This window comes from Salvelinus namaycush, unplaced genomic scaffold (genome assembly GCF_016432855.1).
Source record: "Salvelinus namaycush isolate Seneca unplaced genomic scaffold, SaNama_1.0 Scaffold4, whole genome shotgun sequence".
Taxonomy (NCBI): Eukaryota; Metazoa; Chordata; class Actinopteri; order Salmoniformes; family Salmonidae; genus Salvelinus; species Salvelinus namaycush.
This window is the reverse complement of record NW_024061007.1, coordinates 45,001-72,719: the sequence shown is the minus strand read 5'-3', so window position 1 is coordinate 72,719 and position 27,719 is coordinate 45,001. Positions and strand designations below refer to the sequence as shown.

The 27,719-nt window shown below is 44.6% G+C and overlaps 2 protein-coding genes across 2 annotated transcripts in view; one reads left to right on the top strand and one right to left on the bottom strand.

Annotated features, from left to right (window-relative positions):
* LOC120041005 overlaps positions 1-17,541 on the bottom strand; it is a 220,468-nt gene extending 202,927 nt beyond the window's left edge. The window contains exons 1-3 of the mRNA XM_038985972.1: positions 17,466-17,541; positions 15,383-15,456; positions 14,785-15,141 (exon numbers count right to left, since the gene is read on the bottom strand). Of these exons, the coding sequence (XP_038841900.1) occupies positions 14,785-15,141; positions 15,383-15,391 (366 nt within the window). The 5' untranslated portion in view covers positions 15,392-15,456; positions 17,466-17,541. The remainder of the gene's footprint in view (positions 1-14,784; positions 15,142-15,382; positions 15,457-17,465) is intronic.
* A 4,516-nt stretch (positions 17,542-22,057) lies between these two features.
* The window catches only part of LOC120041003 (tripartite motif-containing protein 16-like), a 9,358-nt gene continuing 3,696 nt past the window's right edge, over positions 22,058-27,719 (top strand). Inside the window, exons 1-2 of the mRNA XM_038985970.1 lie at positions 22,058-22,804; positions 23,228-23,323. Coding sequence (XP_038841898.1) covers positions 22,208-22,804; positions 23,228-23,323 — 693 coding nt within the window. The 5' untranslated portion in view covers positions 22,058-22,207. The remainder of the gene's footprint in view (positions 22,805-23,227; positions 23,324-27,719) is intronic.

Here is a 27,719-nt window from a genome sequence, read left to right as displayed (position 1 = left end):
GTTTCAGGGGGGAATGGCTCTAGTCTAAATGTAGAGGTGGATAATGATGTCAGGGAACCAGTGTGTTTCAGGGGGGATGGCTCTAGTCTAAATGTAGAGGTGGATAATGATGTCAGGGAACCAGTGTGTTTCAGGGGGGGTGGCTCTAGTCTAAATGTAGAGGTGGATAATGATGTCAGGGAACCAGTGTGTTTCAGGGGGGATGGCTCTAGTCTAAATGTAGAGGTGGATAATGATGTCAGGGAACCAGTGTGTTTCAGGGGGGATGGCTCTAGTCTAAATGAGGCGGTGGATAATGATGTCAGGGAACCAGTGTGTTTCAGGGGGGATGGCTCTAGTCTAAATGTAGAAGTGGATAATGATGTCAGGGAACCAGTGTGTTTCAGGGGGGATGGCTCTAGTCTAAATGTAGAGGTGGATAATGATGTCAGGGAACCAGTGTGTTTCAGGGGGGATGGCTCTAGTCTAAATGTAGAGGTGGATAATGATGTCAGGGAACCAGTGTGTTTCAGGGGGGGATGGCTCTAGTCTAAATGTAGAGGTGGATAATGATGTCAGGGAACCAGTGTGTTTCAGGGGGGGATGGCTCTAGTCTAAATGTAGAGGTGGATAATGATGTCAGGGAACCAGTGTGTTTCAGGGGGGATGGCTCTAGTCTAAATGTAGAGGTGGATAATGATGTCAGGGAACCAGTGTGTTTCAGGGGGGATGGCTCTAGTCTAAATGTAGAGGTGGATAATGATGTCAGGGAACCAGTGTGTTTCAGGGGGGATGGCTCTAGTCTAAATGTAGAGGTGGATAATGATGTCAGGGAACCAGTGTGTTTCAGGGGGGATGGCTCTAGTCTAAATGTAGAGGTGGATAATGATGTCAGGGAACCAGTGTGTTTCAGGGGGGATGGCTCTAGTCTAAATGTAGAGGTGGATAATGATGTCAGGGAACCAGTGTGTTTCAGGGGGGATGGCTCTAGTCTAAATGTAGAGGTGGATAATGATGTCAGGGAACCAGTGTGTTTCAGAGAGGATGGCTCTAGTCTAAATGTAGAGGTGGATAATGATGTCAGGGAACCAGTGTGTTTCAGGGGGGGTGGCTCTAGTCTAAATGTAGAGGTGGATAATGATGTCAGGGAACCAGTGTGTTTCAGGGGGGGATGGCTCTAGTCTAAATGTAGAGGTGGATAATGATGTCAGGGAACCAGTGTGTTTCAGGGGGGATGGCTCTAGTCTAAATGTAGAGGTGGATAATGATGTCAGGGAACCAGTGTGTTTCAGGGGGGATGGCTCTAGTCTAAATGTAGAGGTGGATAATGATGTCAGGGAACCAGTGTGTTTCAGGGGGGATGGCTCTAGTCTAAATGTAGAGATGGATAATGATGTCAGGGAACCAGTGTGTTTCAGGGGGGATGGCTCTAGTCTAAATGTAGAGGTGGATAATGATGTCAGGGAACCAGTGTGTTTCAGGGGGGATGGCTCTAGTCTAAATGTAGAGGTGGATAATGATGTCAGGGAACCAGTGTGTTTCTGGGGGGATGGCTCTAGTCTAAATGTAGAGGTGGATAATGATGTCAGGGAACCAGTGTGTTTCAGGGGGGATGGCTCTAGTCTAAATGTAGAGGTGGATAATGATGTCAGGGAACCAGTGTGTTTCAGGGGGGATGGCTCTAGTCTAAATGTAGAGGTGGATAATGATGTCAGGGAACCAGTGTGTTTCAGGGGGGGATGGCTCTAGTCTAAATGTAGAGGTGGATAATGATGTCAGGGAACCAGTGTTTCAGGGGGGATGGCTCTAGTCTAAATGTAGAGGTGGATAATGATGTCAGGGAACCAGTGTGTTTCAGGGGGGGTGGCTCTAGTCTAAATGTAGAGGTGGATAATGATGTCAGGGAACCAGTGTGTTTCAGGGGGGATGGCTCTAGTCTAAATGTAGAGGTGGATAATGATGTCAGGGAACCAGTGTGTTTCAGGGGGGATGGCTCTAGTCTAAATGTAGAGGTGGATAATGATGTCAGGGAACCAGTGTGTTTCAGGGGGGATGGCTCTAGTCTAAATGTAGAGGTGGATAATGATGTCAGGGAACCAGTGTGTTTCAGGGGGGGTGGCTCTAGTCTAAATGTAGAGGTGGATAATGATGTCAGGGAACCAGTTTGTTTCAGGGGGGATGGCTCTAGTCTAAATGAGGCGGTGGATAATGATGTCAGGGAACCAGTGTGTTTCAGGGGGGATGGCTCTAGTCTAAATGTAGAGGTGGATAATGATGTCAGGGAACCAGTGTGTTTCAGGGGGGATGGCTCTAGTCTAAATGTAGAGGTGGATAATGATGTCAGGGAACCAGTGTGTTTCAGGGGGGATGGCTCTAGTCTAAATGTAGAGGTGGATAATGATGTCAGGGAACCAGTGTGTTTCAGGGGGGATGGCTCTAGTCTAAATGTAGAGGTGGATAATGATGTCAGGGAACAAGTGTGTTTCAGGGGGGATGGCTCTAGTCTAAATGTAGAGGTGGATAATGATGTCAGGGAACCAGTGTGTTTCAGGGGGGGTGGCTCTAGTCTAAATGTAGAGGTGGATAATGATGTCAGGGAACCAGTGTGTTTCAGGGGGGATGGCTCTAGTCTAAATGTAGAGGTGGATAATGATGTCAGGGAACCAGTGTGTTTCAGGGGGGATGGCTCTAGTCTAAATGTAGAGGTGGATAATGATGTCAGGGAACCAGTGTGTTTCAGGGGGGATGGTTCCAGTCTAAATGTAGAGGTGGATAATGATGTCAGGGAACCAGTGTGTTTCAGGGGGGATGGCTCTAGTCTAAATGTAGAGGTGGATAATGATGTCAGGGAACCAGTGTGTTTCAGGGGGGATGGCTCTAGTCTAAATGTAGAGGTGGATAATGATGTCAGGGAACCAGTGTGTTTCAGGGGGGAATGGCTCTAGTCTAAATGTAGAGGTGGATAATGATGTCAGGGAACCAGTGTGTTTCAGGGGGGATGGCTCTAGTCTAAATGTAGAGGTGGATAATGATGTCAGGGAACCAGTGTGTTTCAGGGGGGGTGGCTCTAGTCTAAATGTAGAGGTGGATAATGATGTCAGGGAACCAGTGTGTTTCAGGGGGGATGGCTCTAGTCTAAATGTAGAGGTGGATAATGATGTCAGGGAACCAGTGTGTTTCAGGGGGGATGGCTCTAGTCTAAATGAGGCGGTGGATAATGATGTCAGGGAACCAGTGTGTTTCAGGGGGGATGGCTCTAGTCTAAATGTAGAAGTGGATAATGATGTCAGGGAACCAGTGTGTTTCAGGGGGGATGGCTCTAGTCTAAATGTAGAGGTGGATAATGATGTCAGGGAACCAGTGTGTTTCAGGGGGGATGGCTCTAGTCTAAATGTAGAGGTGGATAATGATGTCAGGGAACCAGTGTGTTTCAGGGGGGATGGCTCTAGTCTAAATGTAGAGGTGGATAATGATGTCAGGGAACCAGTGTGTTTCAGGGGGGGATGGCTCTAGTCTAAATGTAGAGGTGGATAATGATGTCAGGGAACCAGTGTGTTTCAGGGGGGATGGCTCTAGTCTAAATGTAGAGGTGGATAATGATGTCAGGGAACCAGTGTGTTTCAGGGGGGATGGCTCTAGTCTAAATGTAGAGGTGGATAATGATGTCAGGGAACCAGTGTGTTTCAGGGGGGGATGGCTCTAGTCTAAATGTAGAGGTGGATAATGATGTCAGGGAACCAGTGTGTTCAGGGGGGATGGCTCTAGTCTAAATGTAGAGGTGGATAATGATGTCAGGGAACCAGTGTGTTTCAGGGGGGTGGCTCTAGTCTAAATGTAGAGGTGGATAATGATGTCAGGGAACCAGTGTGTTTCAGGGGGGATGGCTCTAGTCTAAATGTAGAGGTGGATAATGATGTCAGGGAACCAGTGTGTTTCAGGGGGGATGGCTCTAGTCTAAATGTAGAGGTGGATAATGATGTCAGGGAACCAGTGTGTTTCAGGGGGGATGGCTCTAGTCTAAATGTAGAGGTGGATAATGATGTCAGGGAACCAGTGTGTTTCAGGGGGGGTGGCTCTAGTCTAAATGTAGAGGTGGATAATGATGTCAGGGAACCAGTTTGTTTCAGGGGGGATGGCTCTAGTCTAAATGAGGCGGTGGATAATGATGTCAGGGAACCAGTGTGTTTCAGGGGGGATGGCTCTAGTCTAAATGTAGAGGTGGATAATGATGTCAGGGAACCAGTGTGTTTCAGGGGGGATGGCTCTAGTCTAAATGTAGAGGTGGATAATGATGTCAGGGAACCAGTGTGTTTCAGGGGGGATGGCTCTAGTCTAAATGTAGAGGTGGATAATGATGTCAGGGAACCAGTGTGTTTCAGGGGGGATGGCTCTAGTCTAAATGTAGAGGTGGATAATGATGTCAGGGAACAAGTGTGTTTCAGGGGGGATGGCTCTAGTCTAAATGTAGAGGTGGATAATGATGTCAGGGAACCAGTGTGTTTCAGGGGGGGTGGCTCTAGTCTAAATGTAGAGGTGGATAATGATGTCAGGGAACCAGTGTGTTTCAGGGGGGATGGCTCTAGTCTAAATGTAGAGGTGGATAATGATGTCAGGGAACCAGTGTGTTTCAGGGGGGATGGCTCTAGTCTAAATGTAGAGGTGGATAATGATGTCAGGGAACCAGTGTGTTTCAGGGGGGATGGTTCCAGTCTAAATGTAGAGGTGGATAATGATGTCAGGGAACCAGTGTGTTTCAGGGGGGATGGCTCTAGTCTAAATGTAGAGGTGAATAATGATGTCAGGGAACCAGTGTGTTTCAGGGGGGATGGCTCTAGTCTAAATGTAGAGGTGGATAATGATGTCAGGGAACCAGTGTGTTTCAGGGGGGAATGGCTCTAGTCTAAATGTAGAGGTGGATAATGATGTCAGGGAACCAGTGTGTTTCAGGGGGGATGGCTCTAGTCTAAATGTAGAGGTGGATAATGATGTCAGGGAACCAGTGTGTTTCAGGGGGGGTGGCTCTAGTCTAAATGTAGAGGTGGATAATGATGTCAGGGAACCAGTGTGTTTCAGGGGGGATGGCTCTAGTCTAAATGTAGAGGTGGATAATGATGTCAGGGAACCAGTGTGTTTCAGGGGGGGATGGCTCTAGTCTAAATGAGGCGGTGGATAATGATGTCAGGGAACCAGTGTGTTTCAGGGGGGATGGCTCTAGTCTAAATGTAGAAGTGGATAATGATGTCAGGGAACCAGTGTGTTTCAGGGGGGATGGCTCTAGTCTAAATGTAGAGGTGGATAATGATGTCAGGGAACCAGTGTGTTTCAGGGGGGATGGCTCTAGTCTAAATGTAGAGGTGGATAATGATGTCAGGGAACCAGTGTGTTTCAGGGGGGATGGCTCTAGTCTAAATGTAGAGGTGGATAATAATGTCAGGGAACCAGTGTGTTTCAGGGGGGGATGGCTCTAGTCTAAATGTAGAGGTGGATAATGATGTCAGGGAACCAGTGTGTTTCAGGGGGGATGGCTCTAGTCTAAATGTAGAGGTGGATAATGATGTCAGGGAACCAGTGTGTTTCAGGGGGGATGGCTCTAGTCTAAATGTAGAGGTGGATAATGATGTCAGGGAACCAGTGTGTTTCAGGGGGGATGGCTCTAGTCTAAATGTAGAGGTGGATAATGATGTCAGGGAACCAGTGTGTTTCAGGGGGGATGGCTCTAGTCTAAATGTAGAGGTGGATAATGATGTCAGGGAACCAGTGTGTTTCAGGGGGGATGGCTCTAGTCTAAATGTAGAGGTGGATAATGATGTCAGGGAACCAGTGTGTTTCAGGGGGGATGGCTCTAGTCTAAATGTAGAGGTGGATAATGATGTCAGGGAACCAGTGTGTTTCAGGGGGGATGGCTCTAGTCTAAATGTAGAGGTGGATAATGATGTCAGGGAACCAGTGTGTTTCAGAGGGGATGGCTCTAGTCTAAATGTAGAGGTGGATAATGATGTCAGGGAACCAGTGTGTTTCAGGGGGGATGGCTCTAGTCTAAATGTAGAGGTGGATAATGATGTCAGGGAACCAGTGTGTTTCAGGGGGGATGGCTCTAGTCTAAATGTAGAGGTGGATAATGATGTCAGGGAACCAGTGTGTTTCAGGGGGGATGGCTCTAGTCTAAATGTAGAGGTGGATAATGATGTCAGGGAACCAGTGTGTTTCAGGGGGGATGGCTCTAGTCTAAATGTAGAGGTGGATAATGATGTCAGGGAACCAGTGTGTTTCAGGGGGGATGGCTCTAGTCTAAATGTAGAGGTGGATAATGATGTCAGGGAACCAGTGTGTTTCAGGGGGGATGGCTCTAGTCTAAATGTAGAGGTGGATAATGATGTCAGGGAACCAGTGTGTTTTCAGGGGGGATGGCTCTAGTCTAAATGTAGAGGTGGATAATGATGTCAGGGAACCAGTGTGTTTCAGGGGGGATGGCTCTAGTCTAAATGTAGAGGTGGATAATGATGTCAGGGAACCAGTGTGTTTCAGGGGGGATGGCTCTAGTCTAAATGTAGAGGTGGATAATGATGTCAGGGAAACCAGTGTGTTTCAGGGGGGATGGCTCTAGTCTAAATGTAGAGGTGGATAATGATGTCAGGGAACCAGTGTGTTTCAGGGGGGATGGCTCTAGTCTAAATGTAGAGGTGGATAATGATGTCAGGGAACCAGTGTGTTTCAGGGGGGATGGCTCTAGTCTAAATGTAGAGGTGGATAATGATGTCAGGGAACCAGTGTGTTTCAGGGGGGATGGCTCTAGTCTAATAGAGTGGATAATGATGTCAGGGAACCAGTGTGTTTCAGGGGGGATGGCTCTAGTCTAAATGTAGAGGTGGATAATGATGTCAGGGAACCAGTGTGTTTCAGGGGGATGGCTCTAGTCTAATGTAGAGGTGGATAATGATGTCAGGGAACCAGTGTGTTTCAGGGGGGATGGCTCTAGTCTAAATGTAGAGGTGGATAATGATGTCAGGGAACCAGTGTGTTTCAGGGGGGATGGCTCTAGTCTAAATGTAGAGGTGGATAATGATGTCAGGGAACCAGTGTGTTTCAGGGGGGATGGCTCTAGTCTAAATGTAGAGGTGGATAATGATGTCAGGGAACCAGTGTGTTTCAGGGGGGATGGCTCTAGTCTAAATGTAGAGGTGGATAATGATGTCAGGGAACCAGTGTGTTTCAGGGGGGATGGCTCTAGTCTAAATGTAGAGGTGGATAATGATGTCAGGGAACCAGTGTGTTTCAGGGGGGATGGCTCTAGTCTAAATGAGGCGGTGGATAATGATGTCAGGGAACCAGTGTGTTTCAGGGGGGATGGCTCTAGTCTAAATATAGAGGTGGATAATGATGTCAGGGAACCAGTGTGTTTCAGGGGGGATGGCTCTAGTCTAAATGTAGAGGTGGATAATGATGTCAGGGAACCAGTGTGTTTCAGGGGGGGATGGTTCAGTGCATAAGTGGGAGGAGATCATGTTAGTGTACATGCAGAAGAAGGGCTATGGTTGGCAGGAGAGGTCAGATGAAGTTTTGGGCAAGCTGACGGAGCGGGCACGGGACATGGTAAGAGTAAGCCTACGCAGTAACCAAGGTGACTTAAGTCAGGGCCCTAGACCGGTTTTTGACATTCTGAAGCATCACTTTAGCGACACAATCAACTCTGACATGCCCCTAGCTGATGTTTATTCTACGTTGCCAGTGGAAGGTGAGACTCCATTTGACTACTGGATCAGACTGAACAGGGCCATAGAGGTGGCAGAGGATTGTTTGAAGAGGCAGAACAAGGAGCTAGACAATCCATCACGTTTTCTGACTGTCATCTTCATCAAGCACTGTCCGAACCCAGAGCCGTCATTGATATTCATGTGCAAACCATTGCATGAGTGGACGGCTGCGGAGGTCCATGGCAGGCTGGAGGAGTACCAGAGGAAGTGCAAGGCTCCACGTCCCTTGCGGCTGGCCCCACTGGTCACCACACTGACGCAGGAAGTAAGTAGGCCAGTGTCGGCTGTTGCAAACTGCCCGGACCCCTTGCAGCAGCCCACAAATGGCTCATCCGAGGCACTGGGTCGTATGATTGCTTGAACAGGTCTTTGGAAAAGGATAGTACAGTTTATTCAGAGAACGTTCTCAAGTCCATTATACAAAGACATCCATTTTATAGCTGCGCCCATACTGACACACAAACAGTAGATATTCTACACACATACTTCCACACAACAGTAGGTATCCTACGCACATACTTCCACACAAACAGTAGGTATCCTACACACATACTGACACACAACAGTAGGTATCCTACACACATACTTCCACACAAACAGTAGGTATCCTACACACATACTTCCACACAAACAGTAGGTATCCTACACACATACTGACACACAACAGTAGGTATCCTACACACATACTTCCACACAAACAGTAGGTATCCTACACACATACTTCCACACAAACAGTAGGTATCCTACACACATACTTCCACACAAACAGTAGGTATCCTACACACATACTTCCACACAAACAGTAGGTATCCTACACACATACTTCCACACAAACAGTAGGTATCCTACACACATACTTCCACACAAACAGTAGGTATCCTACACACATACTTCCACACAAACAGTAGGTATCCTACACACATACTTCCACACAAACAGTAGGTATCCTACACACATACTTCCACACAAACAGTAGATATCCTACACACATACTGCCACACAAACAGTAGGTATCCTACACACATACTTCCACACAAACAGTAGGTATCCTACACACATACTTCCACACAAACAGTAGGTATCCTACACACATACTGACACACAAACAGTAGGTATCCTAACACATACTACGTCTTCCTCAGACAGAATCTACTTCTGAATAAAACTACACACCTCATCAGATTATCATTTTATGATTCTAATCAATTTCATACAATTATATGGTTTCAGAGTGGAATTTATTTAACCATTATCTTTCAACATATAACTTATTTTATCAGTCTTGGATCAGAGGCCACAGCAACCTGTAGGGGGGTTGAACGATGATAACCGTTTCCAGAGGAGGCCCAGAAAAGGAAGAACCCGTCTTTGCAATGCAAAGTGTGTGGAGATGCAAATCACAGCACAATAGATCATTGTCATTCACACCACCTCTGCTTCCTCTGTTGTGCCGCTGGGCACACACACATCAAGAATGTCCTCGCGCTTCATCAGTAACTCCCATCGCTCCGTCAAACACACCACCTCTGCTTCCTCTGTTGTGCCGCTGGGCACACACACATCAAGAATGTCCTCGCGCTTCATCAGTAACTCCCGTCGCTCCGTCAAACAGCAACACGACACAGCGGCAGGAAAACTGGCTGGCCCGCACGGGTTTGGGGGGGAAGTGCTGGGCCTTGTGAGGTGCCCCAATCAGATAGTGGTGTAGATTTAGAGTCAATATATTCTAGTGTTTGTGATGAAATGAAGTCGAACAAAAAAGTCATTATGCAAAATACACAGAGAGTGTCCTACAAAGATGAACTTTTCTATACTAGTGTGTTACTGGGGGATGCTGTAGAGGTGAGCGCTATGATTGACAGCGGTTCTATGGCACATTGAGCTCAATGCTGGTGCCACGCCTTGAGAAAGCAGGTGTCCTCAACAGTGGCTCCCTCAGTCCGACTGAAGTGGTGTTGGTTAGCCACGGGGGGTTGAAGACCAAGCCTGTAGGTGTTGGTTGGCTGTGGGGGTTGAAGACCAAGCCTGTAGGTGTTGGTTAGCTGGGGGGGGGGGGTTGAAGACCAAGCCTGTAGGTGTTGGTTAGCTGGGGGGGGGGGGTTGAAGACCAAGCCTGTAGGTGTTGGTTGGCTGGGGGGGGGGGTTGAAGACCAAGCCTGTAGGTGTTGGTTGGCTGGGGGGGTTGAAGACCAAGCCTGTAGGTGTTGGTTAGCTGGGGGGGTTGAAGACCAAGCCTGTAGGTGTTGGTTAGCTGTGGGGGGGTTGAAGACCAAGCCTGTAGGTGTTGGTTAGCTGCGGGGGGTTGAAGACCAAGCCTGTAGGTGTTGGTTAGCTGGGGGGGTTGAAGACCAAGCCTGTAGGTGTTGGTTAGCTGTGGGGGGTTGAAGACCAAGCCTGTAGGTGTTGGTTAGCTGTGGGGGGTTGAAGACCAACCCTGTAGGTGTTAGTTAGCTGTGGGGGGTTGAAGACCAAGCCTGTAGGTGTTGGTTAGCTGGGGGGGGTTGAAGACCAAGCCTGTAGGTGTTGGTTAGCTGTGGGGGGTTGAAGACCAACCCTGTAGGTGTTAGTTAGCTGTGGGGGGTTGAAGACCAAGCCTGTAGGTGTTGGTTAGCTGGGGGGGGTTGAAGACCAAGCCTGTAGGTGTTGGTTAGCTGTGGGGGGGGTTGAAGACCAAGCCTGTAGGTGTTGGTTAGCTGGGGGGGGTTGAAGACCAAGCCTGTAGGTGTTGGTTAGCTGGGGGGGGTTGAAGACCAAGCCTGTAGGTGTTGGTTAGCTGTGGGGGGTTGAAGACCAACCCTGTAGGTGTTGGTTAGCTGGGGGGGTTGAAGACCAAGCCTGTAGGTGTTGGTTGGCTGTGGGGGGTTGAAGACCAAGCCTGTAGGTGTTGGTTAGCTGGGGGGGTTGAAGACCAAGCCTGTAGGTGTTGGTTAGCTGTGGGGGGTTGAAGACCAAGCCTGTAGGTGTTGGTTAGCTGGGGGGGTTGAAGACCAAGCCTGTAGGTGTTGGTTAGCTGGGGGGGGGTTGAAGACCAAGCCTGTAGGTGTTGGTTAGCTGTGGGGGGGTTGAAGACCAGGTCTGTAGGTGTTGGTTGGCTGTGGGGGGTTGAAGACCAAGCCTGTAGGTGTTGGTTAGCTGGGGGGGTTGAAGACCAAGCCTGTAGGTGTTGGTTAGCTGGGGGGGGGGTTGAAGACCAAGCCTGTAGGTGTTGGTTAGCTGTGGGGGGTTGAAGACCAAGCCTGTAGGTGTTGGTTAGCTGGGGGGGTTGAAGACCAAGCCTGTAGGTGTTGGTTGGCTGTGGGGGGTTGAAGACCAAGCCTGTAGGTGTGTGTGAATTGAATCGGTCTGTGTATGGCAGCAGCCTCTCTGTCCCTGTTCTAGTAGTGGATGGTCAACGTGATGAGCTCATCCTAGGCAGCAGCCTCTCTGTCCCTGTTCTAGTAGTGGATGGTCAACGTGATGAGGTCATCCTAGGCAGCAGCCTCTCTGTCCCTGTTCTAGTAGTGGATGGTCAACGTGATGAGGTCATCCTAGGCAGCAGTGTCCCTGTTCTAGTAGTGGATGTCCAATGTGATGAGCTCATCCTAGGCAGCAGTGTCCCTGTTCTAGTAGTGGATGTCCAATGTGATGAGCTCATCCTAGGCAGCAGCCTCTCTGTCCCTGTTCTAGTAGTGGATGGTCAACGTGATGAGGTCATCCTAGGCAGCAACGTGATAAAACACCTCATCAGGGAGCTGAAGACGACCGGGGACTTCTGGGAGAAGATGTCATCACCTGAACACAATGGAGATGACAAACGGTTCCGTCTGCTGGCTAATGTAGAGAGATGGAAAGGAACCGAAGTGCCAGAAAGAGTGGGCACAGTAAGGCTGAAGCGGGCGGTCACATTGGAGCCTATGCTGGAGCATTTAGTCTGGGGCCGGCTGTGTACGCCTCACAATGTATCCGCGGGCAGTGCTGTCGTTATTGAGCCTACGAGGGCGCGCTCAAGACCGAAAAACATGTTAATCAATGCCGGCAAACATAGGGGGTCTGTGAGAATGTCTTTTATTATTATGGGGGAAAAACAGATGAAATCCTTTTCAATGATAAGAATTCAAACACTAATTATTTTTTCCACGTAATGATCATTATATGAAACAAAAACAGCCTGTAGTCTTGGATGCTGGACAGTTTGAAGCATTGAATGACTCAGTCTGTATAAGTGACAGCCAATGTTAATAATAATACCTTCAAGTCATGTCCAAGGTATGTCTCCATGGCTTTGATGCAGACTGAAATATGGTCGTTTACTGACATCTAGTGGTGGTGATACGCTACTGCAGGTCATTTGGGTCAATATTCTGCAGGATTCAGTGCTGTTTAATTTTTTCGACAAAATGGTAGTAACTTGAAATGTTGGTTGTTATTACAAATGGTATTATATTATAGGATATATTATCATATGAGTCATGTACTCTACAGAGCCAGGAATCTCTTCAAGTGATACAGTTTTGTCAGGGTGTGGAGGAAGAGGTGAAAGACAGTTCTGGCAGAACCAATGAGGATGGAGCAAATGAGAGAAGGTGCACAGAAAGACAAAGTGAGGATGCTGAAAAACAAGCTGATCAGTGACTTTGCTAGCAAGGAAGCTGGGCTCTTGGTGAGTAAGGCTGAGCAAGGGCCAGTGATAACTGTTAAATGGCAGGGCTATGGATATTGGATCACTACACACATGAGGCCCACAGGCAGAGAACAAGATATATCTCAAAGTAATGGCTGGATTGTCATAAAATATGTTGTTCACAATCAAGACCCCAAGTGGAAGAAACCTGTTGACTTGGTGACCTCTTGACCTTTCCTCTAGCGCCACCATCAGGCCTTTTCATTTCCATGTTTTCCATTTCCACTTTTCCAGCTGCTTATTGTCTCGTTGGTATGCATACTTAGTTAACCTTTTGTCAATATGGGGGCGCTGTTTTCACTTTGTAAAAAATCATTCCCAAATTAAACTGCCTCGTACTCAATTCTTGCTCTTACAATATGCATATTATTATTACTATTGGATAGAAAACACTCTCTAGTTTCTAAAAACGTTTGAATTATATCTGTGAGTAAAACAGAACTCAAGTTGCAGCTAACTTCCTTTCAGGAAGTGAGAAATCTGAAATCGAGGGCTCTGTTCCAGGGTCAGTTTATTAATTTGCATGTAATCTATGGGTCTACATGCACTGCATACGCCTTCCCCTAGATGTCATTAGGCAGTGAGAATTGGAATGGGGTGTGATACTAACCTTATTAAAACATATAGGACTAGGCTACATGAGGTGTGCAACTATGATTGGCCATTAATTTTTAAGTTTATGTTTAATTTTCCTTTGAGAGCCCTCGTTCAGTCACTGAGATCTCTTCTAGCCATAATGGGCAACTGGGCATTTTTATACGTGACCCTAATAAGCATGATGGGATGTTAATTTGTTAATTAAATCAGGAACCACACCTATGTGGAAACACCTACTTTCAATATACTTTGTATCCCTCATTTACTCGTGTTTCCTTTAATTTAGTCAGTTACCTGTCTGTATTTGTCATCTGTTACCTTTTTCTTGATCAAATCATGTGTTTTATTGAAAATGTTCCGTTCCCATTGTTATAAACAGGGACAATCGTGACTTTGACTCCACACAACATAAAATCCACAGATGTTTGAAATATGTCTCTCAACATTGATCACTTTTCTACAGTGTTTCAAAGATATATATTGTGTTTCAGATGTTTTATATACCTCTGTTTCTGGTGATAAATTGTTATTTTTATAAACTTTTTATACTGTATTAAAAAAGAGAATTTTGATCTTGAACTTGATTGTGTATTTATTCTTCACCTTAAACTGATGAATAGTTAATCTGGTCCCTTAAACTGATGAATAGTTAATCTGGTCCCTTAAACTGATGAATAGTTAATCTGGTCCCTTAAACTGATGAATAGTTAATCTGGTCCCTTAAACTGATGAATAGTTAATCTGGTACCTTAAACTGATGAATAGTTAGCCTGGTACCTTAAACTGATGAATAGTTAGCCTGGTCCTTAAACTGATGAATAGTTAGCCTGGTACCTTAAACTGATGAATAGTTAGCCTGGTCCTTAAACTGATGAATAGTTAATCTGGTCCCTTAAACCGATGAACAGTTAATCTGCTCCCTTAAACTGATGAAAAGTTAATCTGGTCCTTTAAACTGATGAATAGTTAATCTGGTCCATTAAACTGATGAATAGTTAATCTGGTACTTTAAACTGATGAAAAGTTAATCTGGTCCCTTAAACTGATGAAAAGTTAATCTGGTCCCTTAAACCGATGAATAGTTAATCTGGTACCTTAAACTGATGAATAGTTAGCCTGGTACCTAAAACTGATGAATAGTTAGCCTGGTCCTTAAACTGATGAATAGTTAGCCTGGTACCTTAAACTGATGAATAGTTAATCTGGTCCCTTAAACCGATGAATAGTTAATCTGGTCCCTTAAACTGATGAAAAGTTAATCTGGTCCTTTAAACTGATGAATAGTTAATCTGGTACCTTAAACTGATGAATAGTTAATCTGGTACCTTAAACTGATGAATAGTTAATCTGGTCCCTTAAACTGATGAATAGTTAATCTGGTACTTTAAACTGATGAATAGTTAGCCTGGTTCCTTAAACTGATGAATAGTTAGCCTGATACCTTAAACTGATGAATAGTTAGCCTGGTACCTTAAACTGATGAATAGTTAGCCTGGTCCCTTAAACTGATGAAGAGTTAGCCTGTGTTGCAACTCCTATGGTATTTTGCAATACAGCACAAACAGATCTGGGACCAGGCTAATGAACAGTCTGTATTCAAATCTAAGTAAATGTTGTGATGGCTTCCGGTCTACGCAGTTCGTTGACTGTAACATTAGCTAAACGTTTCAGCACCTCTTCCCATTTCTCCTGGTCCTCCTCTCTCTCCTGGAGCTTGGCCTGGTGGGCAGAGTAGACTATGCCCAGGATGAGGCTCTCAAAGCGGGGTGCAGCCAGAGGGATAGCCCCTCTTTGGTCCTCCAGGTCCTTCACCATCTGCTCCATGGAAGAGAGGGTCTTGGGGATGTTGTGGTTGATGCGAGCCAGGAAGGCCCGTCCCTGCCTCATAGATGCCATCTCCAGGTCCTTCACCATCTGCTCCATGGAAGAGAGGGTCTTGGGGATGTTGTGGTTGATGCGAGCCAGGAAGGCCCGTCCCTGCCTCATAGATGCCATCTCCAGGTCCTTCACCATCTGCTCCATGGAAGAGAGGGTCTTGGGGATGTTGTGGTTGATGCGAGCCAGGAAGGCCCGTCCCTGCCTCATAGATGCCATCTCCAGGTCCAGCAAGATGATGTTGTTGTCTTTGTCGATCTCTACTCCACCCAACAAGAACTATATGGAGAGGAAAGAAACTAACGATCAGTGGAATGTGGGTAGATAATAACATATGTATAAGAAAGAAGTTTAGGAGTGAGCTGATATGGGTGAGCGTAGGAAAAACAAAGAGTTTGACAACATGCCCATTAAAGTGTAGCCTGGTCCCAGACCTGTTTGTGTTTTCTTGCTGACTTTGATGGTCGTTGTCAGTAGGACATCCCAAACTGATCTGGGACCAGGCTAATAGAAGTGTAACCTCAAACATCAGGTTGGCATCACTGAGGGATTGGCCCTGGGTAGGAAGATCGCCATGTACGGCACCAGACACGTCTGAGAGAGAAACATGTTGTTCCTTTTAAATGATTCATTATGAGAAAAAATATATTGTTCCACTCAGAACCTGTTGTGGTATTCTATCACATTTTATAACATACTAATTATGTAACTGGACTTCCACTCAGAACCTGTTGTGGTATTCTATCACATTATATAACATACTAATTATGTAACTGGACTTCCACTCAGAACCTGTTGTGGTATTCTATCACATTATATAACATACTAATTATGTAACTGGACTTCCACTCAGAACCTGTTGTGGTATTCTATCACATTATATAACATACTAATTATGTAACTGGACTTCCACTCAGAACCTGTTGTGGTATTCTATCACATTTTATAACATACTAATTATGTAACTGGACTTCCACTCAGAACCTGTTGTGGTATTCTATCACATTATATAACATACTAATTATGTAACTGGACTTCCACTCAGAACCTGTTGTGGTATTCTATCACATTATATAACATACTAATTATGTAACTGGACTTCCACTCAGAACCTGTTGTGGTATTCTATCACATTATATAACATACTAATTATGTAACTGGACTTCCACTCAGAACCTGTTGTGGTATTCTATCACATTATATAACATACTAATTATGTAACTGGACTTCCACTCAGAACCTGTTGTGGTATTCTATCACATTATATAACATACTAATTATGTAACTGGACTTCCACTCAGAACCTGTTGTGGTATTCTATCACATTATATAACATACTAATTATGTAACTGGACTTCCACTCAGAACCTGTTGTGGTATTCTATCACATTATATAACATACTAATTATGTAACTGGACTTCCACTCAGAACCTGTTGTGGTATTCTATCACATTATATAACATACTAATTATGTAACTGGACTTCCACTCAGAACCTGTTGTGGTATTCTATCACATTATATAACATACTAATTATATGACTGGACTTCCACTCAGAACCTGTTGTGGTATTCTATCACATTATATAACATACTAATTATGTAACTGGACTTCCACTCAGAACCTGTTGTGGTATTCTATCACATTATATAACATACTAATTATGTAACTGGATATCTACTCAAGGCATTCAAGACACAGAATATTTAAAATATCTAAAGACAATAACACAAACTATAAATGAGTCTTATAACTCACCATCTAAGAGATTCTGAACCCATAGAGTTCCCAGAGTGACCCAGACCAGGAGTCTGATAACTCACCATCTAGTAGATTCTGAACCCATAGAGTTCCCAGAGTGACCCAGACGAGGAGTCTGATAACTCACCATCTAGTAGATTCTGAACCCATAGAGTTCCCAGAGTGACCCAGACCAGGAGTCTGATAACTCACCATCTAGTAGATTCTGAACCCATAGAGTTCCCAGAGTGACCCAGACGAGGAGTCTGATAACTCACCATCTAGTAGATTCTGAACCTATAGAGTTCCCAGAGTGACCCAGACGAGGAGTCTGATAACTCACCATCTAGTAGATTCTGAACCCATAGAGTTCCCAGAGTGACCCAGACCAGGAGTCTGATAACTCACCATCTAGTAGATTCTGAACCCATAGAGTTCACAGAGTGACCCAGACGAGGAGTCTGATAACTCACCATCTAGTAGATTCTGAACCCATAGAGTTCCCAGAGTGACCCAGACCAGGAGTCTGATAACTCACCATCTAGTAGATTCTGAACCCATAGAGTTCCCAGAGTGACCCAGACGAGGAGTCTGATAACTCACCATCTAGTAGATTCTGAACCCATAGAGTTCCCAGAGTGACCCAGACCAGGAGTCTGATAACTCACCATCTAGTAGATTCTGAACCCATAGAGTTCCCAGAGTGACCCAGACCAGGAGTCTGATAACTCACCATCTAGTAGATTCTGAACCCATAGAGTTCCCAGAGTGACCCAGACCAGGAGTCTGATAACTCACCATCTAGTAGATTCTGAACCCATAGAGTTCCCAGAGTGACCCAGACGAGGAGTCTGATAACTCACCATCTAGTAGATTCTGAACCCATAGAGTTCCCAGAGTTCCCAGAGCAGGATTCAGAGTTGAGATTTCACCACCATTTCTCTTTTCTGAACGTATAACTCTGATTGCACGATGGTTTCACTGCCTCCTGTTGTTCCTTAGCTTCTACTTCAAGTTCTGTTTTTATACACTAAAAACCCCAGTGTGATAGTCAGTGAGTTAAAGGCTAGAATACCATACATTCTTCAACCTAGGAAACAGGGCATCAGGGCCAGTTGGCTCATAGATTTACAGTTACAGTTACAGTTTACACTACCGTTCTTCATTCCTGGTCCTACTGGGTGTACAGGCTCATTATTCCAGCCAGTACACACCCAACTGTTCAACTACCGTAATCACTAAGCCATTAACTGAATGTGTGTTAGTATTTGAACCAAGTCAATACACAATAGAAACGTCTATATACAGTGTGCGCAAATGAAGTAAGATTAGGGAGGTGAGGCAATAAATAGGCCGTAGTGGCGAAATAATTACAATTTAGCAAATAAACACTGGAGTGGTAGATGTGCAGAAGAGGAATGTGCAAGTAGAGATACTGGGGTGCAAAGGAGAAGGAAGAAAAATACATATAAATAAAATTAATAACAAAATGGGGATGAGGTAGTTGGATGGGCTATTTACAGATGGGCTATGTACAGGTGCAATGATTTGTAAGCTGCTCTGATAGCTGATGCTTCAAGTTAGTGAGGGAGATATGAGTCTCCAGCTTCAGCGATTTAGTGACAGCACCACAGATTCACTGGCAGCATCAGCTGAGCTGGGTCGTCACTAGTTACCACAGCCACAAAGTGATCGCCTAATTATACACATTCTTGCTGTTGCTAGCTCATTTGTCCTATTTAGCTCGCTAGATTGCTGTTGCTAGCTCATTTGTCCTATTTAGCTAGCTAGATTGCTGTTGCTAGGTCATTTGTCCTATTTAGCTAGCTAGATTGCTGTTGCAAGCTCATTTTGTCCTATTTAGCTCGCTAGATTGCTGTTGCTAGGTCATTTGTCCTATTTAGCTAGCTAGATTGCTGTTGCTAGGTCATTTGTTATATTTAGCTAGCTAGATTGCTGTTGCTAGGTTTGTTATTTTACTTGAAAACAAGATACTTTTTTTCCTGGATCTTTTGTAGAATTTTGACCCATTTTGAGTCACACAAAATCTTGTTCTCTACTCCGAAAATTAACCCACAGATAAACGGGGGAAATGTAGTTTCTAGTAATCTCTTCTTCTTCTTCTGTGGACTTTCTGTGTGTCAGTTGGCAACCAACTTTAAGGTGCATTACCACCACCAACTGAACTGGAGTGTGGACCTCAGTTCAGCTTTCAATCACCCACGTGGGTATATGTTCCTAATAACCAATGAGGAGATGGAAGAGGCGGGACTTGCAGCGCATCAAAAAAATATAACCAAGTTCTATTTTAGCGCCTGGCTACGCAGACGCGCGCGAGCAGTTTTGATGAAATAATAAAAAAATATCAATAATCAATCAATCAAATGTATTTATAAAGCCCTTCTTACATCAGCTGATGTCACAAAGTGCTGTACAGAAACCCAGCCTAAAACCCCAAACAGCAAGCAATGCTGAAAAACTCCCTAGAAAGGCCAAAACCTAGGAAGAAACCTAGAGAGGAACCAGGCTATGAGGGGTGGCCAGTCCTCTTCTGGATGTGCCGGGTGGAGATTATAACAGAACATGGCCAAGATTTTCAAATGTTCATAGATGACCAGCATGGTCAAATAATACAAATCACAGTGGTTGTAGAGGGTGCAACAGGTCAGCACCTCAGGAGTAAATGTCAGTTGGCTTTTCATAGCCGATCTTAAAAAGTATCTCTACCGCTCCTGCTGTCTCTAGAGAGTTGAAAAAAAGCAGGTCTGGGACAGGTAGTACGTCTGGTGAACAGGTCAGGGTTCCATAGCCGCAGGCAAACCAGTTGAAGCAAGGATTGGAGCAACAGCAAGGAGTCATCATGCCAGGTAGTCCTGAAGCATGGATCCGATGATACCCCCGGACAGGGCCAAACAGGAAGGATATAGGAAGGATATAACCCCACCCACTTTGCCAAAGCACAGCCCCCACACCACTAGAGGGATACCTTCAACCACCAACTTACCACCCAGAGACAAGGCAGAGTATAGCCCACAAAGATCTCCCCCACAGCACAACCCAAGGAGGGGCATCAACACGGACAGGAAGTCCACGTTAGTGACTCAACCCACTCAAGTGACACACCCCTCCCAGGGACGGCATGGAAGAGCACTAGTAAGCCAGTGACTCCGCCCCTGTAATAGGTTTAGCGGCAGAGAATCCCAGTGGAGAGAGGGGAACCGGCCAGGCAGAGACAGCAAGGGCGGTTCGTTGCTCCAGTTCCTTTCCGTTCACGAAGCTCAGAGACATATCATCACATACAGTATAGAACACCATCTAGAAGACATATCATTACATACAGTATAGAACACCATCTAGAAGACATATCATTACATACAGTATAGAACACCATCTAGAAGACAGAGACATATCATTACATACAGTATAGAACACCATCTAGAAGACATATCATTACATACAGTATAGAACACCATCTAGAAGACATATCATTACATACAGTATAGAACACCATCTAGAAGACATATCATTACATACAGTATAGAACACCATCTAGAAGACAGAGACATATCATTACATACAGTATAGAACACCATCTAGAAGACAGAGACATATCATTACATACAGTATAGAACACCATCTAGAAGACAGAGACATATCATTACATACAGTATAGAACACCATCTAGAGGACAGAGACATATCATTACATACAGTATAGAACACTAACTAGAAGACAGAGACATATCATTACAAACAGTATAGAACACCATCTAGAAGACAGAGACATATCATTACATACAGTATAGAACACCATCTAGAAGACATATCATTACAAACAGTATAGAACACCATCTAGAAGACAGAGACATATCATTACATACAGTATAGAACACCATCTAGAGTACAGAGACATATCATTACATACAGTATAGAACACCATCTAGAAGACATATCATTACATACAGTATAGAACACCAACTAGAAGACGGAGACATATCATTACATACAGTATAGAACACCATCTAGAGGACAGAGACATATCATTACAAACAGTATAGAACACCATCTAGAAGACATATCATTACATACAGTATAGAACACCATCTAGAAGACAGAGACATATCATTACATACAGTATAGAACACCATCTAGAAGACAGAGACATATCATTACATACAGTATAGAACACCATCTAGAAGACAGAGACATATCATTACAAACAGTATAGAACACCATCTAGAAGACAGAGACATATCATTACATACAGTATAGAACACCATCTAGAAGACAGAGACATATCATTACATACAGTATAGACCACCATCTAGAAGTCATATCATTACATACAGTATAGAACACCATCTAGAAGACATATCATTACATACAGTATAGAACACCATCTAGAAGACATATCATTACATACAGTATAGAACACCATCTAGAAGACATATCATTACATACAGTATAGAACACCATCTAGAAGACATATCATTACATACAGTATAGAACACCATCTAGAAGACAGAGACATATCATTACATACAGTATAGAACACCATCTAGAAGACATATCATTACATACAGTATAGAACACCATCTAGAAGACAGAGACATATCATTACATACAGTATAGAAAACCATCTAGAAGACAGAGACATATCATTACATACAGTATAGAACACCATCTAGAAAACATATCATTACATACAGTAGAGAACACCACCTAGAAGACATATCATTACATACAGTATAGAACACCATCTAGAAGACATATCATTACATACAGTATAGAACACCATCTAGAAGACATATCATTACATACAGTATAGAACACCATCTAGAAGACATATCATTACATACAGTATAGAACACCATCTAGAAGACATATCATTACATACAGTATATCGTAGATGACATGTATAAATCCTTACTTTATATTTGCTGTACCACTTTCCATGACAGTAGCCTTATTACTGGTTAGGGTTACTGCTGCTGGTACAGTGTAAGAATGAGGCATCACAGTACCTGTTACACCACTGTACTAACAGGAACAATTACACACCAATAAACACACTGTAATGTAAAGTGTTACATCATTCTCAATGATCAGTCTATACATCCAGTATTCATTTCACCTACAGTACATTGTATCCATTTCAAGTCCCCCTCCCCCCATTGTAGCTAATTATCTAGAACACATTGTACAGTTTTACAACCACGTATGAGTTATTATGGACGCTTATAGTTAGTATCACAGCATATCAGTTTAAGACATTACAACATTCATTAAAAGCATTATAGATATGTACTTCATAGAAACTGTTACCCTTTATATATTCTAACCACTCTATTTCATTTATTCCATATTAAGGGTCCTAACCTGGGAACTAAAATATTTGTCTCCTTCTCAACTTTGCCTGCAGTTGTCTCTCTCTCTCCCTCCCTTCCTCTAACCCCTCCCTCTCTCACTCCCTCCTTCCCTCCCTCTAACCCCAGCCCTCTGGCAGAACCAGGAAGTCCCTCCCCTTCACAAACTCTCTTCTGTGGAAACGAAACTGATCTGAGTCTCTTTGTCGTCTGTCTGTGTAAGAGTGAACAACCGTCAAAATGGCTCAGCAGGGAGTTCTGCTGGACCAGGACCAGTTCTGTTGTTCTGTCTGTCTGGATCTACTGAAAGAGCCGGTGGTTATTCCCTGTGGACACAGTTACTGTAGGAGCTGTATTGAGGGCTGCTGGGATCAGGATGTTCTGAAAGGGGTCTATAGCTGTCCTCAGTGCAGAGAGACCTTCACTCCAAGGCCTAATCTGAGGAAAAATAACATGTTGGCTGATATGGTGGAGAAACTGAGGAAGACAGGACTCCAGGCTGCTCCCCCTCCTGCTCTGTGCTATGCTGGACCTGGAGATGTGGCGTGTGATTTCTGCACTGGGACCAGAAAGCAGAAAGCCCTCATGTCCTGTCTGGCATGTCTGGCCTCTTACTGTGAGACTCACCTCCAACCTCACTATGAATTTCCTGCTTTGAAGAAGCACAAGCTGGTCAAAGCCACCGCACAACTACAGGAGAAGATCTGCTCTCATCATGACAAACTGCTGGAGGTTTACTGTCGTACCGATCAGCAGTGTATCTGTTATCTGTGTACAATGGATGAACATAAAGGCCATGATACAGTGTCAGCTGCAGCAGAGAGGACTGAGAAACAGGTAAGACCAGAACAACTTGTTGGTGACTGTCTGATAAACAAAGAATTAAAGATACAGTAGGAACTAAATCTGTTTGAATATGAGATCATTAAAATGAAATGGATCCACAAATATGAACACAAACCTTGAGTATATAGATATGTTAACCCAGATTCTCCAAATGTATCACCATTTTCTAAAGTCAAACACTATTATCATTCTGAATGGCCTTTTATGAGTTCAAAGTTCAGTCTCAACCCCTTGATACATGTAGGCCCACCATAAAAACTATAATCATTCACATAGCAACATAATATCATATTGTAAAGGGACTTCCTCGGGATTGTAGGCCTTCCTCTCTATGGGTCCTATGTCACATTACTATACTATTGATCTACGGGACTAATAAAGCTTGATAGCTCATTGAAGAGTGATTCTCCACAGAGGCAGCTGGGGATGAGTCAGCAGAAGGTCCAGCAGAGATTCCAGGAGAGAGAGAAGGAGCTGAAGGAGCTCCAACAGGCTGTGGAGTCTTTCAAGGTGAGTATTGTTGACCAGAGGAGACACACCATTTTACCTGTCTCCTCCAATCAGAGAGAGAGGGGACGTTCTCCAATCCCACTATGTCTGGACTCCCATCAGACTGTTTCACTTCTCTCCTCCAATCAGAGAGAGGGAGAGGGGTCCTTATCCAATCCCACTGACCCCACTGTTGAGAACAGGCTGTCTGGACCCCTTTCAGAGAATAGACTGTTTAATGTAACTGACGGGATATGAACCCAGGTCTACCGTGGGAGAAACCAACATCTTGACCGTTACACCAAGAGGACATTCCCTATTGGACCGACACTGATTTAGAAGTAGCAGGCGGGGCTACCTCATCACATAACCATGAGTAACCATGACTGACTCATGTCCCCTATACATTAACATGGAGCTCTCTCTCTATTCAATTCAAAGATCTTTATTGGCATGGGAAACATATCTTTACTATGCCAAAGAAGTGAAGTAGATAATAAACAATTATGAATGAACAGAAAACTTTACACAACATTTCATTTCAAAAGAATTAAGACATTTCAAATGTTATAATTCAAGTGCAAACAGAGTGAGTCGTGCGCCAGACTGAGTTCTGGAGGTGAAATGGAAATGAATGAGGGAGAGTTAAGTGAGGTAGAAGGTGTGGTGAAGAGTTCAGAACCAGAGAAGTATTTGGTCATATGAGATTTGACTTCAGAAGAGTTACAAGGTGTGTTGAGTGGTTGTGACCCGTCCTCCCAGGTCGTTGGCATGGTGCAGGAGCAGATAGGGTCAAAGTAGTGGAATGGGGTAGTGGGTTTTTAATGAGTGTAGGGTTAGTTGTCATGGTGCAGGAGCAGATAGGGTCAAAGTAGTGGAATGGGGTAGTGGGTTTTTAATGAGTGTAGGGTTAGTTGGCATGGTGCAGGAGCAGATAGGGTCAAAGTAGTGGAATGGGGTAGTGGGTTTTTAATGAGTGTAGGGTTAGTTGGCATGGTGCAGGAGCAGATAGGGTCAAAGTAGTGGAATGGGGTAGTGGGTTTTTAATGAGTGTAGGGTTAGTTGGCATGGTGCAGGAGCAGATAGGGTCAAAGTAGTGGAATGGGGTAGTGGGTTTTTAATGAGTGTAGGGTTAGTTGGCATGGTGCAGGAGCAGATAGGGTCAAAGTAGTGGAATGGGGCAGTGGGTTTTTAATGAGTGTAGGGTTAGTTGGCATGGTGCAGGAGCAGATAGGGTCAAAGTAGTGGAATGGGGTAGTGGGTTTTTAATGAGTGTAGGGTTAGTTGGCATGGTGCAGGAGCAGATAGGGTCAAAGTAGTGGAATGGGGTAGTGGGTTTTTAATGGGTGTAGAGTTAGTTGGCATGGTGCAGGAGCAGATAGGGTCAAAGTAGTGGAATGGGGCAGTGGGTTTTTAATGAGTGTAGGGTTAGTTGGCATGGTGCAGGAGCAGATAGGGTCAAAGTAGTGGAATGGGGTAGTGGGTTTTTAATGAGTGTAGGGTTAGTTGGAATCGTGCAGGAGCAGATAGGGTCAAAGTAGTGGACTGGGGTAGTGGGTTTTTAATGAGTGTAGGGTTAGTTGGCATGGTGCAGGAGCAGATAGGGTCAAAGTAGTGGAATGGGGTAGTGGGTTTTTAATGGGTGTAGAGTTAGTTGGCATGGTGCAGGAGCAGATAGGGTCAAAGTAGTGGAATGGGGTAGTGGGTTTTTAATGAGTGTAGGGTTAGTTGGCATGGTGCAGGAGCAGATAGGGTCAAAGTAGTGGAATGGGGTAGTGGGTTTTTAATGAGTGTAGGGTTAGTTGGAAGGGTGTTACTTAGTATGATTATAATATCCCCTTTTCCCATTTTGTATCACAAAGTAAAATAGATTTATATTATAGTCCAGTTGGGGGCGGTAATGCAACATATTGGATGCCAACCACCGTTAAACTCCAAAGAAGAAGAAACGTTATATTATGTCTATGTACAGTGTTGTAACGATGTCTCTCTCTCTCTCATTCCATCACTTTCGTGGTAGTTGGTTGTGTGGGTCTCTGGTTATGAATGGGGTGCTGACAGACAATCGTTGATGGATATTTATAGAGCTCTGATCAGGACGACAATTGATTACAGGTGTATAGTTTATGGAACAGCATCAAAGACTTGTCTTCAGAAGCTGGACAGAATCCAGTATATAGCTTTAAGGATATGTATTGGTGCATTTAAATCAACATCTGTATGTGTACTCTGAGTTAGGTAGGAGGATTTAGAAATGTTGTAAACCGTGATTGAACACACTCCAGCACAGTAGGTGGCGCCATGCACCTTTAACGTTGGTTTGTTGACCGCCATTATATCATAGAAGAAGAAGTTGGTCTGTGAGGGTTTTGTGGTTCCTGAGGAGGGCTACTATTCTTTTTTTATTTTGGTTTTCAAGTGTTTTCTGAATTTATTAAAGCCAAAGCTAAAGCTACCCTAAACAACTCAATATATCAGTCAATATATTTTCTCTGTGATTTGTTGTTTTCCCGTCAACCGTTCCATCGCATCTTAACCGTGTTACCGGGCGGGCACTAGGACCCGGGGGAGGCTGCTGCTGCAGAGGCTGCTGCACCGCTAGTGACGTCAGTCCTACTTGTAGCTCATTGTGGTCAACGTCAGCTGTGGCTCGAGACTGCTAGCTAACGGTTAACGGAGAGGAAAAGACTCTGACAGGACACATTCATGTAGAGAGGCTATGATGGCAATTTGTGGTAAGTTACAATAGAGAGAGAGACTTTTCACTACTATAGACTTTGGTCATAATCAAAGCTTTGTTAACCAATACGTTTTTATGTGAGGTTGCCGGTAAGTTACAGTGTAACAGACGTTGTTAGCTAGCTAACGGTAACGTTAACGGTGTCTTTTAAATTCCACATAAGTTATGTGGCGATGAAATCTAGATAACGTTGTATTTAATGTAGTTTTACTATCTGTGCCAGGCTATAAATGACACAAATGATATCTAGTTAACGTTGTATTTAATGTAGGTTTACTATCTGTGCCAGGCTATAAATGACACAAATGATATCTAGTTAACGTTGTATTTAATGTAGTTTTACTATCTGTGCCAGGCTATAAATGACACAAATGATATCTAGATAACATTGTATTTAATGTAGTTTTACTATCTGTGCCAGGCTATAAATGACACAAATGATATCTAGATAACATTGTATTTAATGTAGTTTTACTATCTGTACCAGGCTATAAATGACACAAATGATATCTAGTTAACTTTGTATTTAAGTTTCCATGTGAGTCATTTAGCAGACACTCTTATCCAGAGCCACTAGGGTTAAGTGACTAAATCTGCCTAAAAAAGGCGATTTACAGATTTTTCACTTAGTTTGCTACTTAACACCAAGCGGTCCAGGAGGGGAGACAAGTTGTTATTTTCCAGTTTGGTCCTAAGAACAGGTTTTAGTGGTCAAATAAAAAGGGAGACATTTTTTGGTGCCATTTAGGGGAAATGTAATTCTAAGGATCATTCCAGTCAGAAGAGGCTCTGTGAAGGTTTGTTTCAATTCATTTGCTATGGCCTCGCTGGTGTTCCAGCTCAGACAACATTCTTTGGCCGTTTGGACTCGTTCTATTGTCCAGCCTACTAGGACTCAGGGGGCAGAGGCTGGGTCTAGCTCTGCTACGGGGCAGGCTACTGGAGGGGGTACCAGGAGGGAGGAGAGTAGAGCAGGACCAAGAGGTGTTCTGTACCTGTCTGTCCAGGAGGGAGGAGAGTAGAGCAGGACCAAGAGGTGTTCTGTACCTGTCTGTCCAGGAGGGAGGAGAGTAGAGCAGGGCCAAGAGGTGTTCTGTACCTGTCTGTCCAGGAGGGAGGAGAGTAGAGCAGGACCAAGAGGTGTTCTGTACCTGTCTGTCCAGGAGGGAGGAGAGTAGAGCAGGACCAAGAGGTGTTCTGTACCTGTCTGTCCAGGAGGGAGGAGAGTAGAGCAGGACCAAGAGGTGTTCTGTACCTGTCTGTCCAGGAGGGAGGAGAGTAGAGCAGGACCAAGAGGTGTTCTGTACCTGTCTGTCCAGGAGGGAGGAGAGTAGAGCAGGACCAAGAGGTGTTCTATACCTGTCTGTCCAGGAGGGAGGAGAGTAGAGCAGGACCAAGAGGTGTTCTGTACCTGTCTGTCCAGGAGGGAGGAGAGTAGAGCAGGACCAAGAGGTGTTCTGTACCTGCCTGTCCAGGAGGGAGGAGAGTAGAGCAGGACCAAGAGGTGTTCTGTACCTGCCTGTCCAGGAGGGAGGAGAGTAGAGCAGGACCAAGAGGTGTTCTGTACCTGTCTGTCCAGGAGGGAGGAGAGTAGAGCAGGACCAAGAGGTGTTCTGTACCTGTCTGTCCAGGAGGGAGGAGAGTAGAGCAGGACCAAGAGGTGTTCTGTACCTGTCT